This window comes from Ursus americanus, chromosome 23 (genome assembly GCF_024610735.1).
Source record: "Ursus americanus isolate L20-20 chromosome 23, mUrsAme1.1.p, whole genome shotgun sequence".
Classification (NCBI taxonomy): Eukaryota; Metazoa; Chordata; class Mammalia; order Carnivora; family Ursidae; genus Ursus; species Ursus americanus.
Genome location: NC_142149.1, coordinates 43,237,520 through 43,255,219, shown reverse-complemented (window position 1 = coordinate 43,255,219; position 17,700 = coordinate 43,237,520). Strand labels below are relative to the sequence as shown.

General features: G+C 50.1%; 1 protein-coding gene across 1 annotated transcript in view; it reads right to left on the bottom strand.

The window, feature by feature from the left end:
- Positions 1 to 205: 205 nt before the first annotated feature.
- Positions 206 to 17,700, bottom strand: part of DOC2B (double C2 domain beta) — a 33,967-nt gene continuing 16,472 nt past the window's right edge. The window contains exons 6-9 of the mRNA XM_045773123.2: positions 17,209 to 17,366; positions 5,407 to 5,488; positions 4,403 to 4,499; positions 206 to 3,787 (exon numbers count right to left, since the gene is read on the bottom strand). Of these exons, the coding sequence (XP_045629079.1) occupies positions 3,651 to 3,787; positions 4,403 to 4,499; positions 5,407 to 5,488; positions 17,209 to 17,366 (474 nt within the window). The 3' untranslated portion in view covers positions 206 to 3,650. The remainder of the gene's footprint in view (positions 3,788 to 4,402; positions 4,500 to 5,406; positions 5,489 to 17,208; positions 17,367 to 17,700) is intronic.

The following is a 17,700-nucleotide window of genomic DNA, read 5'->3' as shown; positions in this document are numbered from 1 at the left end:
TGAGTCCTGCTTGTGTCACTTACCAGCTGTGATTTAACCTCTCTGAGCCTTAGTGTTCCCATGTGTAACTTGAGACCTACCTCTAATGAGTTCTTGGTGACAGTCAAGGGAGACAAGGTGCTGAGCGAGCCTCAGCTGCCATTTTCTCATTCTTTAAGGTCCTTTCATCCAAATCTATTTAAAGGAGTCTCTCAAGCCAATGCGATTGCAGTGAACGTTTTCATTTACTTTGAATTATAGGTCATTATAAATATTAACAAATAAGACTTAAAAAGGACACCCTCGAGTAGGTCAGACGAAAGTACAAAAATTGTGTGGGGGGCTGCAGTTTAAGGACGTTTTCTGCAGCCGCCACATGGTAGCAAAACGGTGTTAAGCAGTGCACGAGTCTGCGTCGACGACAGCCAGAGTCCATGCATCGGGGGTTCTCTCGGTCTGAGAACGGACGGCGGGACATGCACGGGCCGGGAGGCGCAGTTCCTCGCTCTTGCCGCTAGGGGTCAGGAGGTTACCGCCTCACGGTCGGAAGACGGGCCCGTCTGGGATTGGCTGGGGGTGGCGGTGGGAGGCGGGCGTGGAGGCGGCTGCAGCGCGCGGGCGGGCGACTTCCTGGTCCCAGACGCCAGACTTTGGAGTTACTTTTTGTCGGTGGTGGGGGAGGGGCGTGAACGTTCCCATCTTTCTGTGGGGCCGACAGACCAGGGGAAGATGCCAGTTTGAGGTCAAAGGCAGAGCTGATTACCGCAGCTTCCCGAAGAGCTTTAACAGAAACACATTCTGCAAGGGGTCAGGAGCAGAGCCAGGGTCCTGGTGAAGATTCCCTCACTCCCGAGGGGCCTCCTCCCTAAGCGCCCCACCCTCCACTTGGGCCGGTTGTCCAGAAGATCCACCTCCCATCCTGTCCCCGTGGTCAGCTGGGACCACCTTTCAGGACCAAGTCTACCCTTGCACAGCCCAGGGCAGTACAGAGCCCTAAATGGGCTCCTTACACTCGCTGGGCCTCAGTTTCCCCGGTGTCTAAGGAGGAAGCTGTACTCGGCGAGACTCGCGGCCCCTTCTGGCCGTGCCATTCAGCATTTCAGTACCTTCACGGAGCAGCTCTGCAGCTCCTTTCCTAATGAGGTCCTCCAAGAGGCAAAGCTGGAAAGTACCCAGGGCTCACGGAGCCAGGACGCCCCCCCAAAATAGGCCATCTGTCTGCTTAGTCCCCCAGAGGTTCCCCCATTCCAGCCTTGTGGAGAAAAGAGGAGCCCCTGCCTCAGCCCCCTTGAGGAGGAAGGCCTGACCCACAGACTCACAGGCTGGGGAGGGACAGCTGAGTTCCAGGCCTGGGGGGTGGGGACCTCTGGGGAAGCTCTAAGTGCATCGATGATTTCAAAGCCATCTAGGGGATGAGGCAGCAGGACAGCGCCGTGGTCCCACCCCTGCATCATGCGCCAGAGCTTCCCGAGTCTTCTGAATGTATCTGCTGAGCCCTCCACAGCACAGGAGGGAGAGGACTGGGGAGTACTAGCTCCCCAACAACCGGAGGATGTGGCAGGCACGGGACCCGGGCCGAGACCTGGTTTGCCCTTTCCCTGCTGTGTGACACTGACCAACTCCTCAGCCTCTCTGATCTAGTTCTTCGTCTGTCAAATAATGACAAACCCACCTCATGGAATTGTGAAAATCTATTAAGACAGCGCATGTAAAACCCTTTACACAAAGCCACCTTAAAGACAGGAAAACCAAGGCTCTGTGACCAGCAACGTTGCCAGGTGCTGTGTGGGGGCCGGAGTCCTGTTGTCCCTGCAGAATGGGAACGGGCTCATGGGCACTTGGTGGAATTCGCATCATCACCCTAGGCCTCAGATGGTGATGTGCTTTGTGTCTGCAGCAGGCAGGGCTGAGCCCCAGGCAGGCAGCTAACAGGAGCCCAGCACCCTCCTTCCCTTGAAGTGTGGTATCCAGAGCTTGGGGCTGGGGCTGGGGCTGGGCCTGAGGCAGGGGCCAGGAAGCCTGGCCGGGAGGGCAGGGAGGCCTCACTCAGGCGGGTCGCTTTCCCTCTCTGGGCCTCTGTGTTCCATTAGTGCGGTGCTGGGGCAAACAGAAATTCCCTGGTTCTGCATTTGTTCATACAGCAGCCTTGAAGGCCCCTTGGTAGGCAGGAAAAACTTGGGGCTTCACACCTGGGCCCCCAAATTCCGCCCTCAACCCGACTCAGGGTGCCAGGCCCACCAGGCAGGGTGTGTGTCTCTCTCAAGCTCCTGGAGGTAGGAGCCAGCCTCACAGGCCTTCTCAGAAAGAAGGCCCTGGACTGCCACCCAGCACTCCTTGAAAGGGACATCAGTGGCCACAGTAGGGCCAGGATGTGTGACATTCACCTGGACCCCTTACTCCCCAGCCCTGAACTTAGAAGGGGGTGGATGAAGGGAAGAAGAAGGTGGAGATGAGGACTTTTTGCTTCTTTTCATGAAGAAAAGTGTGTGTGGGGGGAAACCCTCTTCTTGATTACAGCTGACCTCATGCTTGAGCTGGTAAGAATGAGAGGGAAGATCCATCCTCCAAGTTCCTTGGAAGGAGAAAGATGAAAGGTGGGGGTACTGGGTCTGAGGACTGAACTTGACCCTGCCCCAACATCAGATCCACCACAGTGCTCCATCGCTTCCCCCAAAGCTATGAGCTGGGGCTAGCCTGGCAGGCCAGGGGTGGGTGACATCACCTCTAGGCCCCACTCCTGTCCTAACACACCCTGTCTCCAGAGTGACACCCCAGGTCTTGCACAGCGACCCTAGCCCAATCACTATACTCTCCCCTCTAGGCTTTTATAGGTCATTCCTGCTGCACACGTTGTCCTTCCCCTTTGTCTGCCCAGAAACTCCACTCACCCTTCAAGGCCTTGCTGAAGCATCACCTCCTCCAGGAAGCCCTCCCTGCCTCCCAGCAGAGTCAGAGTCCATGGCACTCACAGGTATGTCAGCCTGGCCTTGGTATTCCTCATTCCCTGTTGTAATGGTTTGTTTTTAGCTCCTTGATTAGACAAAGACCTCTAAGAGGGCAGGCCCTGGGTCTCATTCATCTCCGAGGGCTCGTGGAATCACTGAGCGAAGTGCTTGCCAATTGCCCATGTTCAGTGAGAGCCTGTAGGAACTTCACCACACTCCTTGCTCAGCTTTTCTCCACCTGCCCAGTAAGGCCAGCGAGGAACGGGTGTAGTAAGAACCTCCTTTGGGGAATACTTTGCCAAGTCTCCTTCCCCCCATGCCCCTCTCCCTAACGTCCCTCTCAGGAGTTCTCACTGGCCCTGCCAAGGCGCCCCTGCACTCCTGTTCTCTCAGCCTGGGGTCCCTGGGCCTTACCGCTGACCTCCACTGGGGCCCTCAGCCCCCAAGACAGCCCCATTCCCTTCCCCGGGGTGGGCGCTGAGGCCACGGTCCTCTCCCATCTCCCGCCCTCTTGGGCCTCAGGGGCTGAAAGCGGGCCCAGCTGGCCTTGCTGTCCCCGGAGCGGCTGAGCCCGCCACGGCCTCCAAGCAGCGGCCCGGCGTCCGAGCAGGCGTCCTGGATCTCCCGCAAGATGAGGGCCGAGGCCCCTGGTGGTGGCTGAGGAGGCCCGGGGCCAGGCCGGGCCAGGAGACGGGCAGGGGCGGGTGCGGCGGCAGGTGGGGCTGCTCAGTCGCTGAGCACGGCCCCCGGGAGCTCGCTGGTGAGCGTGTGCCAGCGCTCTATCCGCTTGTCCTTGTTCTTCAGGCAGTCAAACCAGTGCTTCAGGCGCTCGCCCTTAGCGTTGATGCCCAGAACCACGCCGCCTGCACGAGGGGAGCCGAGCGGGGAGCCGGGGACACAGTGACTCCAGGGGCCCCGGGGGCAGGTGCTCCCGTAAGACCGACCCAACACCACCCTCTCCGGATTCTGCGCTCCCGGGCTGTACTCTCCACCCTGCCCCCCGGGCTCTGAGGGGGGCCCAGGTCCGACCACCACCACTGCCCACCACGCCACACTCAGCCTGCCCCCTTCCACCGCCTGGCCAGGGCCCAGGATCCCATCCTTCCCCTCTCCGGAACCAGAGCAATGCTGGGGGTGAAGGGCAACGTCACGTGTTAGGGGCCAAGGGCAGCCAGGAGGCCGACGCGGGTTCAGGGCCACAGGGGCTCAGAGTCCAGCCCAAAGCACTGGCCACCCTCACTTCTCAGCCCGGCTCCACCATAGCCTGCTGGGTGACCCTGCCAGGCCTCTTGCCCTCTCTGGGCCTAGCTAGTCCTCTGTCACATGAGACAGTCTGGTTAAGGTCTGAGGCCCCCTGGGGAAAGCCGGAGCCATAGAGGCCAGGAAGGAGGGGCTGTGGCCTGGATTCAGGGCCGCTGCCCTCTGTGAACCCAGAACAGGCCATGTGGTCAAACAGCATTCTCACTGGGTGCTCTTACCAATGAAATCGTTGGATTTTCCAATGTCATAATCCCAAACAGTGACTTCCAGGGTCTTCTTGGCCAGGTCCCCATGCTTAATCTCGTAACAGAACTCCTGGTGGTCAGAAGAAGAGAGTCAGGGCCAACACCACAGGGCCTGGAACTTGGCCAGTGGCCAGGAAGGCTGCGAGGTGTGGAGCGCGGAGGCACGAATGGAGGGAGAGAGGGTGGGAGGGACAGATGGATGGGAGGGGTGTCAGTGCTCGGCGGTGGATGAGGGCAGGTTCTCACCCATTCCACCCGCTTCTGCCTGAGAGCCTGGCTGGGGTCCTCAGGGTCCCCTGCCCTCCAACCGACCTGCGCCTCTGTCACCGAAGCCGCTGCCCCCAGCTCTCCGAGAGCCTCTTGCTGCGGACCAGCACACGCGTGCTGGCCTCCTGTGCCTGACGTCTCTCGGGGCTGCTCTGCCCACCACTCCCTTCTTTGTGAAACTCTCTTCCACAGGCTCCCGGGATGATCTGACATCTGGTATCCCCTTCACTCTCTGGAAGCATCTCCTTAGTCTCCTCTGCCTGCTCCTCAGTCGTTCAGGCTCTTCCCTAGGCCCCTCTGCTCCTCTCCAGATGCCCCCTGGGTGAGGACCTGGGTATCCCCCGGGACCAGGCCTTCTCAAGGCCCTGGGTACCTCACATTCTCACATCCCACCCAGCGCTTCCCCCACCTGGCTTGCACCTCCCCTCTTGATGCTGGGTCCCCCCATTCCACCTCCACATCCTGCATGGCCACGTCCTATCAATTTGATCCTCGGAAGAGCTTTCCGGCTGCCCTGCCCCTCCATCTGTACCACCTCAGCCTGGTTCGGCCTGGCCTGTCTCTCCCCTGCCCCCATGGCTGGGGGCTCTCCTGGGGGCCCCTCCCAGCCCTCAGTTCCCACAGCGGCCCTTGGAAAAATCAGTCGGCCCAGGCCCCCTGCCCTGGGGGAGAGCAAGCAGCTTCCCAGCAGCTTCGCCAGCCCCTTGTACCTCGTTGAATTCGGGGTTCAGGGTCTTCTTCTTTACTGCTGTCTTATGTTTAGATTTCTTGTCCACATCTGGCTTCAGGTATCTGGAATCATAGCCAACAAATGGGCAGGGGTGGGGAGAGGCTGCGGGCCCGGCTGGAGCAGCAGGGCTTTGAGGAGCTGCTCGGTCCCCGGGCCTCCTGTTCCTACTCAGCAGAGGACCCCCCGTGGCAAAGGTTAGCGGTCAGTGCAGCGGGAGAAGCAAGTGGTTCCTTCGTCACCTAGACCTCTGTCCACGCCCATTTCTGAAGTCAACCACAGAGTCCCCTTCTCTCCTAGAGGTTTTTCCTTGTTTCTGGAAGTCAAATTTTCATAAAGCTTTCATTTCCCACCAGAAAAACATTTTTACCAGAGTTGGTCCCTTGTTAGAGATTTTCCTCTTTTAAGTAGCAGGTTTATTGACATATAATTCACATGCCATGAAAATCATCTTTCTAAAGTATGTCAGTTATCGTCTAGAACTATAAATACTATCTGCAGTATATAATGCCTTCGTATATTCCATCGCCTCTACCTCGCTGGAGCTTGCCTGCAGGGAGAGGCGAGCCTGGCCTGTGAGCCAGCTCCTCTAGAGGCGTGAGCACCTTAGACTTTGATGCCGAAGAGCTTTCATCAGGCTCAGAGAGGTAGAGGGACTTGCCCAAGGCCACACAGCTGCTCAGCACAGGGCTGGTACTCAGAAGCCAGGACAGGAATTCCTTTGCAGAACTTCTTAACCTGTCCCTGAATAGACACTTGAGTGATAACTGTCCCGCCTCTGCCCAGGGTGCTTTGGGGGTGGGGACTACCCCCATCTCACCATCAGCTTCCTGGCACCCTCCCGGGGGCTCAGTACACGGGTCCGTCAGCCAACATCTGCTGAAGGAATGGCTGAATTCCTAGAAGCGCAGCGACCCACCCAAAGGCGCACATGTATCCAGCTTCTCGCTTCATTATGCCCGACTGTCCTCTGACTCGGCCATACAGATGACACCCAGTGCCCTCAGCAGAGCCGAGGAGCGCCGCCTTAAATCCTCGCTGGTTTGCACGATCTCCTGAACATCAGCCTTAGCCACATACGGAGGGACGTCTCCTCGGGCAACGGAAACAAACGCAAAAAAATAAACTATCGGGACTACACCAAAATCAAAAGCTTTTGCACAGCACACGAAACCATCCACAAAATGAAAAGAGAATTTACTGAATGGGAGAAAATATTTGCAAACGATTTATCTGACAAGGGGTTAGTACCCAAAATATATAAAGAACGTATACAACTCAACACCAAAAAACCCCAAATAATCTGATTTAGAAATGGGCAGGGAACCTGAAAAGACATTTTTCTAAAGAGACATACAGAAGACCAACAGATGCAGGAAACCAACAATCATCAGGGCAATGCAAATCAAAACCACGACGGGACAGCGCCTCGCACCGGTCAGAATGCCCAGTATCAAAAAGACAAGACGGAAGTGTTGGTGAAGATGTGGAGAAAGGAGGGGGTGCCTGGGGGGCTCAGTCGGTTAAGCAGCCGCCTTTAGCTCAGGTCACAAACCCACGGTTCTGGGATCGGGCCCCGTGTCAGGCTCCCTGCTTGGCGGGGAGCCTGCTTCTCCCTCTCCCTCTGCCTGCTGCTCTCCCTGCTTGTGTTCTCTCTGTCCAATGAATAAATAAAATCTTAAAAAAATAAAAAAGATGTGGAGAAGAGGGAACCCTCATGCACTGCTGGTGGGAATGTAAACTGGTGCAGCCACCGTGGAAAACAGTGTGGAGGTTCCTCAAAAGATTAAAAATAGAACTACCAAATCCATTACTGAGTATTTACCCAAAGAAAATGAAAACACCAATTCAAAAAGATATATATATACCCCTGTTTACTGAAGCATTATATACAATAGCCAAATTATGGAAGCAGCCCAAGTGTCCACTGATAGATGAATGGATAAGAAAGTTGTGGTGTGTGTATATATGCGTGTGTGTGTACATATATGTTACGTGTGTGTATCTATGTTGTGTATGTAGATATATAGTATACGTGTGTATATATGTATCTGTCCATATGCATACACACACACACACACACACACACACACACACACTAGAATATTAACCATAAAATAGAATGAGATCTTGCCATCTGTGGCAACATGAATGGACCTACAGGGTGTTATGCTAAGGGAAATAAGTCAGAAAGACAAATACCGTATGATTTCACTTATATACGAAATCTAAAAAACAAAGCAAATGAACAAAAAAACAGAATCATCCTCAAAAACAGAGAACAATCTGGTGGTTGCCAGAAGGGAAGGAGAGGAAGGGGAGGGGATAAGCGAAGCAGGTTAAGGGAATTAAGAGGTACAAACTTCCAGTTGTGAAAATAAAAATCCCTGCTGGTTTGAAAGGCAGAAAGTGGTATCTAATTGTTGATTTTTTAGCTGTGATTTTTTATTACATAAATAACACTAGTTCATTATAAAAACACTACAAAATATGTACGGAAGAAAGCTGGAGGTGGGAGAGAGAAACGAAGACACAGATCCACACAAACCCTGTTCTTTAGCCGCTTTACGCAGTCACCAGTAACTGGAAACTCACAAAAACCAACAGGAAACACTTAACAAAATGGCAGTAAGCACTGATAGGAATAACACCTAGCAATAATTACTTTAAATCTAAATGGTCTAAGTACTCCAATCAAATGACAGAGGGTGACAGAATGGGTAACAAAGACTAGACCCATATATATGCTTTCTACAAGATACTCAGTTCAGACTTAAAGACACAGACTGAAAATGAAGGGGTGGAAAAAGATATGCCATGCAAATGGAATCAGGGGTGAGGACGAACAGGGCGGGGGGGGGAGGTTAGGTAGCAATACTTACTTACATCAGACAAAATGGATTTTAAAACAAAGAGACAAGGACATTATAAAATGAGGAGATTGGTCCAACAAGAAAACATGAGTTATAAATATCTATGCGCCCAACACTATAGCACCTAAATACATAAAGCAAATAGAACAGACGTAAGGAACAAAACTGACGGTAATGTAATAATAGTGGGTGACTAATACCCCAATTACATCAATGCATAGCTCATCCAGGCAGAAAATCAATAAGGAACCCGTGTCTCTGAGCGGCACATTAGACGAGATGGACTTAACAGACATGTACCGAGCTTTCCATCCAAAAACAACACGACACATATTCTTTTCGGGTACAGATGGAACATTCTCCAGGACCCATCCCCTGTTAGGCCACAAAACAAATCTCTACATTTAAGGGGTACCTGGGTGGCTCAGTTGGTTAGGCCTCTACTATTGATTTTGGCTCAGGTCATGATCCCAGAGTTGTGAGATTGAGCCCCATGTCAGGCTCCATGCTTAGCTTGGGATTCTCTATCACTCCCTCTACCCCTCCCCTGCTTTCTCTCTCAAATCTAAAAAAATATATTTAAAAAACTCTACATTTAAGAAGACTGAAATCGTATCAAGCATTTTTTCCAACAACAACAGCATGAAACTAGAAATCAAAAGAAAAAAACTGGAAAAACCACAAACACATGGAGGATAAACAGCATACTACTAAACAGCCAATGGGTCAACAAGAAATTGAAGAGAAAATTTAAAAATACATGGAGACAAGCGAAAATGAAAACACAATGGTCCATAATTTTTGGGATGTAGCAAAAGTAGTTCTATTATGGGATGTAGCAAAAGTAGTTCTAAGAGGGAAATGTATGGTGATACAGTCCTACCTCAAGACACAAGAAAAATCTCAAAAAAACAATCTAAACTTACACCTAAAGGAACTAGAAAAAGAACAATAAACAAGGCCCAAAGTTAAAAGAAGGAAATAATAAAGATCAGAGTAGAAGTAAATGAAATAAAGACTTAAAAACAGGAAAAATACCAAAAAGGGGGGGGGATACCAATGAAACCAAGAGCTCATTCTTTATTTTTTATTTTTTTATTTTTTAAAGATTTTATTTATTTATTTGAGAGAGAGTGAGAGACAGCACGAGTGGGGTGAGGGGCAGAGGAAGAAGCAGACACACCAGTGAGCAGGGAGCCTGATGTGGGGCTCGATCCCAGGACTCTAGGATCATGACCTGAGCCGAAGGCAGACGCTTACCCGACTGAGCCACCCAAGAGCGGGTTCTTTAAAAAAAATAAACAAAATTGGTAAACTTTCAACCAGACTGATCAAGATAAAAAGAGAGGACCCAAGTAAATAAAGTCAGAAATGAAAAAGAACTGACAACACAGTAATACAAATGATTATAAGAGACTACTATGAAAAATTACATGCCAACAAATCAGACAACCCTGAAGAAATGAATAAATTTCTAGAAACATATAATCTTCTAAAACCAATGAAAAGAAATAGAAAATCTGAACAGACTCATTACTAGTAATGAAATTGAATCAGCAATCAAAAAATCTCCCAACAAACAAAAGTCCAGGACCAGATGGATTCGCAGGTGAATTCTACCAACCACTTAAAGAAGAGTTAATGCCTATTCTCTTTAAACTATTCTAAAAAAATGGAAGAGGAAGGAAAGCTTCCCAATACATTCTATGAGCACAGTATTAGCCTGATACCACAACCAGACAAAGACACTACAAAAGGGCACCTGGGTGGCTCAGTCATTAAGTATCTGCCTTCGGCTCAGGTCATGATCCCAGTGTCCTCGGATGGAGCCCCACATCAGACTCCCTGCTCGGAGGGAAGCCTGCTCTCCCTCTCCCACTCCCCCTGCTTGTGTTCCCTCTCTCGCTATCTCTCTCTCTGTCCAATAAATAAATAAAATCTCAAAAAAAAAAAAAAGACACTACAAAAAAGAAAGAAGGAGAGAAAGAAAGAGAGAGAGAGGGAGGGAGGGAGAACAGACGAACTACAGGTCAACATGAACAGAGATGCAAAAATCCTTAAGGAAATACTAGCAAACCACATTCAACAATATATTAAAAAGATCATTCACTATGATCAAGTGGGATTTATTCCAGACATGCAAGGATGGTTCAATACCCACAAATCGACACGATAGACCACATTAACAAAATGGAAGATAAACATTACATGATCATCTCAATAGATGCAGAAAAAGAATCTGACAAAATTCAACATCCATTCATGATAAAAACTCTCAACAAAGTTGGTTTACAGGGAACACATCTGAACATAATAAAGGCTACATATGACTAACCCACAGCGAACATCATACTTGGTAAAAACCTGAGAGCTTTTCTTCTTCTTCTTTTTTTTTTTTTAAAGATTTTATTTATTTATTTGACAGAGAGAGACAGCCAGCGAGAGAGGGAACACAAGCAGGGGGAGTGGGAGAGGAAGAAGCAGGCTCCCAGCGGAGGAGCCTGATGTGGGACTCGATCCCAGAACGCCGGGATCACGCCCTGAGCCGAAGGCAGACGCTTAACCGCTGTGCCACCCAGGCGCCCCTGAGAGCCTTTCTTCTTAATCAGGAACAAAACAAGGACAACTGTCATTTTTATTCAATATACCACTAGAAGTCCTGGCCACAGCAATTAGATAAGAAATAAAAAAGCATCCATATTGGCAAGGAAGGAGTAAAACTGTCTCTACTTAGCAGATGACATGATATTATACATAGAAAACTCTAATGAGTCCACCAAAGAAGTGCTAGAAAAAATGAGTTCGGTCAAGTTGCAGGATACATAATTAATATATTGCAATCTGTTGCATTTCTATGCACTAATAATGAATTAGCAGAGAGAGAAACTAAGAAAACAATTCCAGGGCCACCTGGGTGGCTCAGTCCTGATTTCAGCTCAGGTCATGATCTCAGGTTGTGAGACTGAGCTCATGTCACAGGCTTGTGCTGGGCGTGGAGCCTGCTTGAGACTCTCTCTCTCCTTCTCCCTCTGCCCCTCCCCCTGACTCTCTCTCTCTAAAAAAAAGAGAAAGAAAAAAAAAAGAGAAAAAAATTCCATTTATAATTGCACCAAAAAGAATAAAATACCTGAGAATAAACTTAACCAAGGAGGTGAAAGACCTGTACTCTGAAAACTATACATCGTTGATGATAAAAATTGAAGGTGACACTAATAGAAAGATACATCATGCAAGGATTGGAAGAATTAATATTGATAAAATGTCCATTCGACCCAAAGCAATCTATAGATTCAGTACAATCGCTATCAAAATACCAAATACATTTTTCACAGAACTAGAACAAATAATTCTAAAATTTGTACAGAACCACAAAAGACCCCAAATATCCCAAAGCAATCTTGAGAAAGAAGAAAAAAGCTGGAGGTATCACACTCCCAGATTTCAAGACATACTACAAAGCTGTAGTAATCAAAATGGTACTGGGTGCCTGGGTGGCTCAGTGGGTTAAGTATCCGACTCTTGATTTTGGCTCAGGTCAGGAACTTGGGGTTGTTAAGATCGAGCCCCACGATGGGCTCTGTGCTGGGTGTGGAGCTTGCTTGGGATTTTCTCTCTCCCTCTCCCTCCCCCCTGCTCACACTGTCTCTTTAAAACAAACAAACAAACAAACAAACAAACAAACAAACAAAATGGTACTGGTACAAAAATCGGCACATACATCAATGGCGTGGAATAGAGAGCCCAGAAATAAACCCATGCTTATGTGGTCAATTAACATACAACAAAGGAGGCAAGAATATACAATGGGGAAAAGACAGTCTCTTCAATAAATGGTGCTGAGAAAACCGGACCATGTTTTTTTTTTACACTATATACAAAAATAAATTCAAACTGGATTAAAGATTTGAATATTAAGACCTGGTTAGTTTTACGGTTATAAAACTCCTATAGGAAAATATAAGCAGCAATCTCTCTGGCATTAGCCTTAGCAACAGTGTTCTAGATATGTCTCTCCAGGCAAGGGAAACAGAAGCAAAAATGAGCTATCGAGACTACATCAAAATATAAAGCTTTTGTGCAGCAACGGAAACCATTAACAAAATGAAAAGAAACCTACTGATCGAGAGAAGATATCTGCAAATGATATATCCGTTTTCGGGGTTAATACCCACAATATATAAAAAACTTATGCAACAACACCAAAAATATCTGATTAAAAAGTGGGCAGAATAGACTGCTTTTTCCAAAGAAGACATACAGCTGGCTATCAGACACATGGAAAGACGCTCCCCATCACTCGGCATCAGGGAAATGCAAATCACAACCCCAAGGAGAGAGCACCTCACACCTGTCAGAATGGCTAGTGTCAGAAAGACAAGAAGTAACAAGTCCTGACAAGGATATGGAGAAAAAGGGACCTTCATGCACTGTCAGGAATGTAAACTGGTGCAGCCACTGTGGAAAACTGCCTGAAGGATCTTCAAAACAATACCGAGGGGACTGGCGCCCGGGTGGCTCCGTCGGTTAAGCGTCCTACTACTGATTTCGGCTCAGGTCATGATCTCAGGGTGGTGAGATGGAGCCCCGCATCAGGCTCCTGTTGGGCATGGAGTCTGCTTAAGATTCTCTCTCTCGCCCTCTCCCCCACCCAACACGTGTGTGTGTGTGTGTGTGTGTGCGCACGCGTGTGCTCACACTACATGCACTCTCTCTCTAAAAAGAAAAAAAATACTAAAGGGAGTGGGAAGTGCAGGCTTCCAGTTATAAAATGAACAAGTCATGGGAAGAAGAGGTACTGCACAGGGAACGTAGTCAGTGGTACTGCGAGTGTTGCACGGCGACAGCTGGGAGCTACATCGGTGGCAAGAACAGCATAATGTATATACTTGTACACCTGAAGCTAATGTAACACTGCCCACTATCCTTCAGTAATCAACAAATAGTAGAATGGAAAAAAGAAATAGTGTATGATCCAGTAATTCTACTACTGGGTATTTATCCAAAGAAAATGAAAATGCTGATTCACGATAGACACACCTCCGCGTTTACTGCGGCGTTATTTCCAACAGCCAAGACACGGCCAGACGAGTGCATTAGGAAGATGGGAGACACACACAGGAATATCCCTCAGCCTGAAAACCAACGAGCTCTTGCCACCTGTGACAACACGGATGGAGCCACACAGAGTATGATGGTAAATGAAAGAGTCAGATGCAGAAAGATGAGTACCGTATCATTTCACTTGTGTGTGGAACCCAGAGAGTGAAGCAGGGACACCTGTGTGGCTCAGCTGGTTGAGTGTCTGACTCTTGATTTCGGTTCAGGTCATGATCTCAGGGTCGTGAGACTGAGCCCCGCATCAGGCTCTGCGCTCAGCAGGGAGACTGCTAGAGATCCTCTCTCTCCCTCTCCCCCTCTCCCCACTTGTACTCTCTCTCTAAATAAGTAAATAATAAGTAAGTAAGTAAATAAATAAAATCTTTTAAAAAAGGATAAAACAAATGAGCAGACAAAGCAGAAACAGACCCATAAACACAGAGAACAAACTGGTGGTTGCCAGAGCGGAGGGAGGAGATGGGCAGGGTGGGTGAAGGGCGGTGGGAGGCACGGGCTTCCAGGTGTGGGAGACTAAGTCACAGGGATGAAAGGCACATCACAGTGGTGCCGTAACAGTGTATGGGGACAGGTCGGCTACGTTTGTGGGGAGCAGCGCCAGAGTACAGAGCGCTCTAGCTACGACTGTACACCTGAAACTAACGCAATGAGCAACTATACTCAAAAAAAAAAGGAAACTCAGATGCTCTTCAAGATGAAGTGAACTGAGCACCAACTGTGGCTTCTGTGTGATAACATGTGTTATCTCGGCGATAACCATGTGGGTGAATCTCCAACGCATTACGCTCTATGAAAGAAGCTAGATTCGAAAGGCAACACACGGAAAGTTTGCCTTTATGAGAAAGTCTGCAAAGGGCAAAACTATTGGGACAGAAAACAAACTGATGGTTGCCTGGGGCTGGGGGAGCTTTCTGGGTGACAGCAGGATTCTGTATCTTGACTGTGGTGATGGTAACAAGATTGTATATATCAGCTGAACTCTGGAAGGAGAGAAACTTACAATGTGTAAACTCTATCTCAATAAACCTGACTTTTAGGGGCGCCCGGGTGGCTCAGCTGGTTAGGCGTCTGCCTTCAGCTCAGGTCGTGATCTCGGGGTCCTGGGATCAAGCCCCACGATGGGCTCTCCGCTCAGCCGGGAGCCTGCTTCTCCCTCTCCCTCTGCTTCTTCCCCTGCTTGTGCCCTTTCTGTCAGGTGGGTAAAGAAGAGCTTATAAATAAATAAATAAATAAATAAATAAATAAATAAATAAATTCCTGTCAACCTGGCAGGTGGACACTGAGCCAGATTTTAAAATCTCACTGCCATTTTGGCTTTGGATTATCTTTCCTTCTGTACGGAACTCTGGCATCATAAGCACAAGTGCAGGCACTTTGTTGCCCTCCCTAGTCCCTTCCCCTCCCTCCGTCGCTCCCTCCCCAGAGACCCCCCCCCCCCCCCGCTACTGTGACAGTCTCTGCAGGTCTGAGATACACAAATGTACAGAAACAGTATCACACTGTGTGCACTGTTCCGAAGTTTGCTTTTGGGATCGGCATGTTTGGCTAGCTGTCCATGTTAATTTACCTAGTCCTAACGTATCCGTTTAACTGCACAGTACCACGTTACATGCATATGCCGCGTTTTATGAATCGAGTCCTCTGCTGACGAACGCTTGCCCGTGTACCACGAAGAGCAGTGCTGCAGTGCACACGGGTCTCCAGGATACAAACCTGGAGGGGAAATAATGCAGCCAGAGGGTGCACACACTGGCCTCGTTGACTGGTTATCAGCGACTTTCCCTCCAATCGTTATAGAGAGTCTCCTGCTGGTCCTCGGAATGGTTTCGGCATTGCCTCTCCCAGTGGTCTCTAATCCACTGGAAATCACGGTTTTGCTAACGGTTGGCGTGGGGACCCAATTCACTGCATTTTCATGTGGAAAACCACTAGTCCCTGTGCCATGTATGGGGGAACAGCCTTCCCCCAACGACCCTGGGCCTGGTGGCATTGGATTTTTAAAAAATAACAGCTCTACTAAAATATGGCTCACATAGTGTAGAATACACCCTTTAAAGTATACAGTTGAATGGTTTTTGGTCTGTTCACAGAGCTGTGCAACTGTTACAATCAATTTTAGAACATTTCATCTCCTCGGAAAGAAATCCGGTCACTCCCCATTCCCCCCACCCCCTCCCCCAGCCCCTGGCAACTACTAATCGAATCTGCTTTTGGCCTCGATGGATTTACCTGTTTTGAACTTTCATATAAATCAATTTATACACGGTGTGGTCTTTTGTGTTTGGTTTCTTCCAGTTAGCATAATCTTGTAATAATCTTTTCAAAGTTCATAGATGTTAGAGCATGAATTAGTACTTCACTCCTTTCAAAAAAAAGTTCTTTTTAAGAGAGAGAGTGAGCACGCTGGGGGGTGGAGGGGAGGGAGAAAGAGAATCTCAAGCAGGCTCCACACCCAGAGCGGACCCCGACATGGGGCTCGACCTCACGACCCTCAGACCATGACCTGAGCCGAAATCAAGAGTCGGACATTTAACTGAGCGAGCCACCCAGGCGCCCCTTCACTCTTTTTTATAGCTAATAATATTCCATTGTATGGATATGGCCCAATTTGTTTCCCCATTCATCAGCTGATGGACATTGAGGTGGGTTTCCTTTTGTCTGCTGTGAATAAGGCTGCTATGAACATACATGTCCAAGTGTTTGTGAGGACATGTGTTTCTCTCGGGTGTGTACCTGGGATGGAACTGCTAGGTTACACGGTAACTCCGTGTGTAACTTTTGAGGAACTGCCAGACTGTTTTCCAAAGTGGCTGCACCATTTTTGTGATATTTAAAAATAAATAGTCTCTACACCCAACACGGGCCTCGAACCCATAGCCCCGAGATCAAGAATCACTTGCTCCATCAACTGAGCCAGCCAGGTACCCCTGTAACAGGATTTTAAAACTGGCAGAAATGGAACAGTGGCCACTGGGAATGGTAGCCCCAGAGTCGTGCCGTGCAGTAGCCCCGGCCTCCCCCAGCCTCTGGCACCTGGGGCTCCTCGCCGTCCCCTCAGACCAGCCTCATCCCTGCTTCTGTGTCTCAGCTCCTCTATCCCCCCACGTGACCGCAACACCTCCTTTCTGCTGAGCCAAACTCCTCCACATGTCCCACCCTTCGAGAACAGTCTCACTGGGAACAGACTGACATCCGTCTTGTATTTGCAGAAGGCCCAGAGCACTGATGGTGCTCCCTGGGCCTCCTGCTTCCTTCCTACCCGAAGGGCCACCAGCTCTTGCCTTCCCCTCACAGCGAGGACCACGGCCTAGTCCCGGCCCATGTCGCCTCGCACGGCCCCCTGACTTAGGGTTTGTCTCCAGCACCGCGAGCGGCTGGGAGGGCTGGGTGGACCCTTAGCAGCACCCGAGGCACCAGCACAGGGCTGGGTGCACGGGGGCAGCACTACGTCCTGGTGGAGCTTCTTCACTGGCTCTCTGGTCTGGCCCAGGCCCACCCCTTCCGCCAACCTGCTAACGGCCCCTCTGGGGGTCACAGTCAAGGGGAGGTCTGAATGCGGAGTCAGGAGAGAACGACTCTCTCGGCGTGACCTGGGAAGCCACTCAAGGTTCACAGGCCTCAGTTTCCTCATCTGTGAAACGGGGCTGGCCAGACTTAACCCACAGTGTTGCCAAAGGAGTAGTGCAGAGGCCATGCCCCCGCCGTGCCTCCGGGGCGCCGTCAGTGCTTGCTACACTGAACTCCTGTCCTCTGAGCTGAAGGGGGAAGGAGACCGCTGGCCTGGGCCACACACTCACGTCTTCACGTAGGGGTCCGAGTAGCCGTTGGCGTCCATGGCAGCCAGGTGGGCGCAGCGCACGATGCCGACCAGCAGGCCCTGCTTCTGTGAGCTGTACTTGAGGGAGATCAGGATCCGACCCCGCTCCTCCAGGGACTTGTCTTCAGTCTTGTCCACCTGTTGGGCAGGACGACACTTGGCTATCCTCACCCGCTCCCACACCCTCCCTCAGCCACAGGCTACCGAGGCAGTCTGCTGGCCCAGGCGATGGTGAGGGGTCACCTTGGCCTCAGCCCCCTGAAAGTGCTTCCTGGAGCCCCCCTGGGGAGCACCCGGAAGACAGAGCTCCCAAGGGGAGCAGGAGGGCAAGCAGCGGCTGTCCAGGCCTCAGGAATCAGACCTCAGCTACAGGTGGCCCCCTCCGCCCCCTGCCCCAACTAGCCTGAGATTTCCCATTCCTTACCCTCCTGAGACCACTGTTCACTGTCGGCTCCTGGAACGCCGCCTCCTC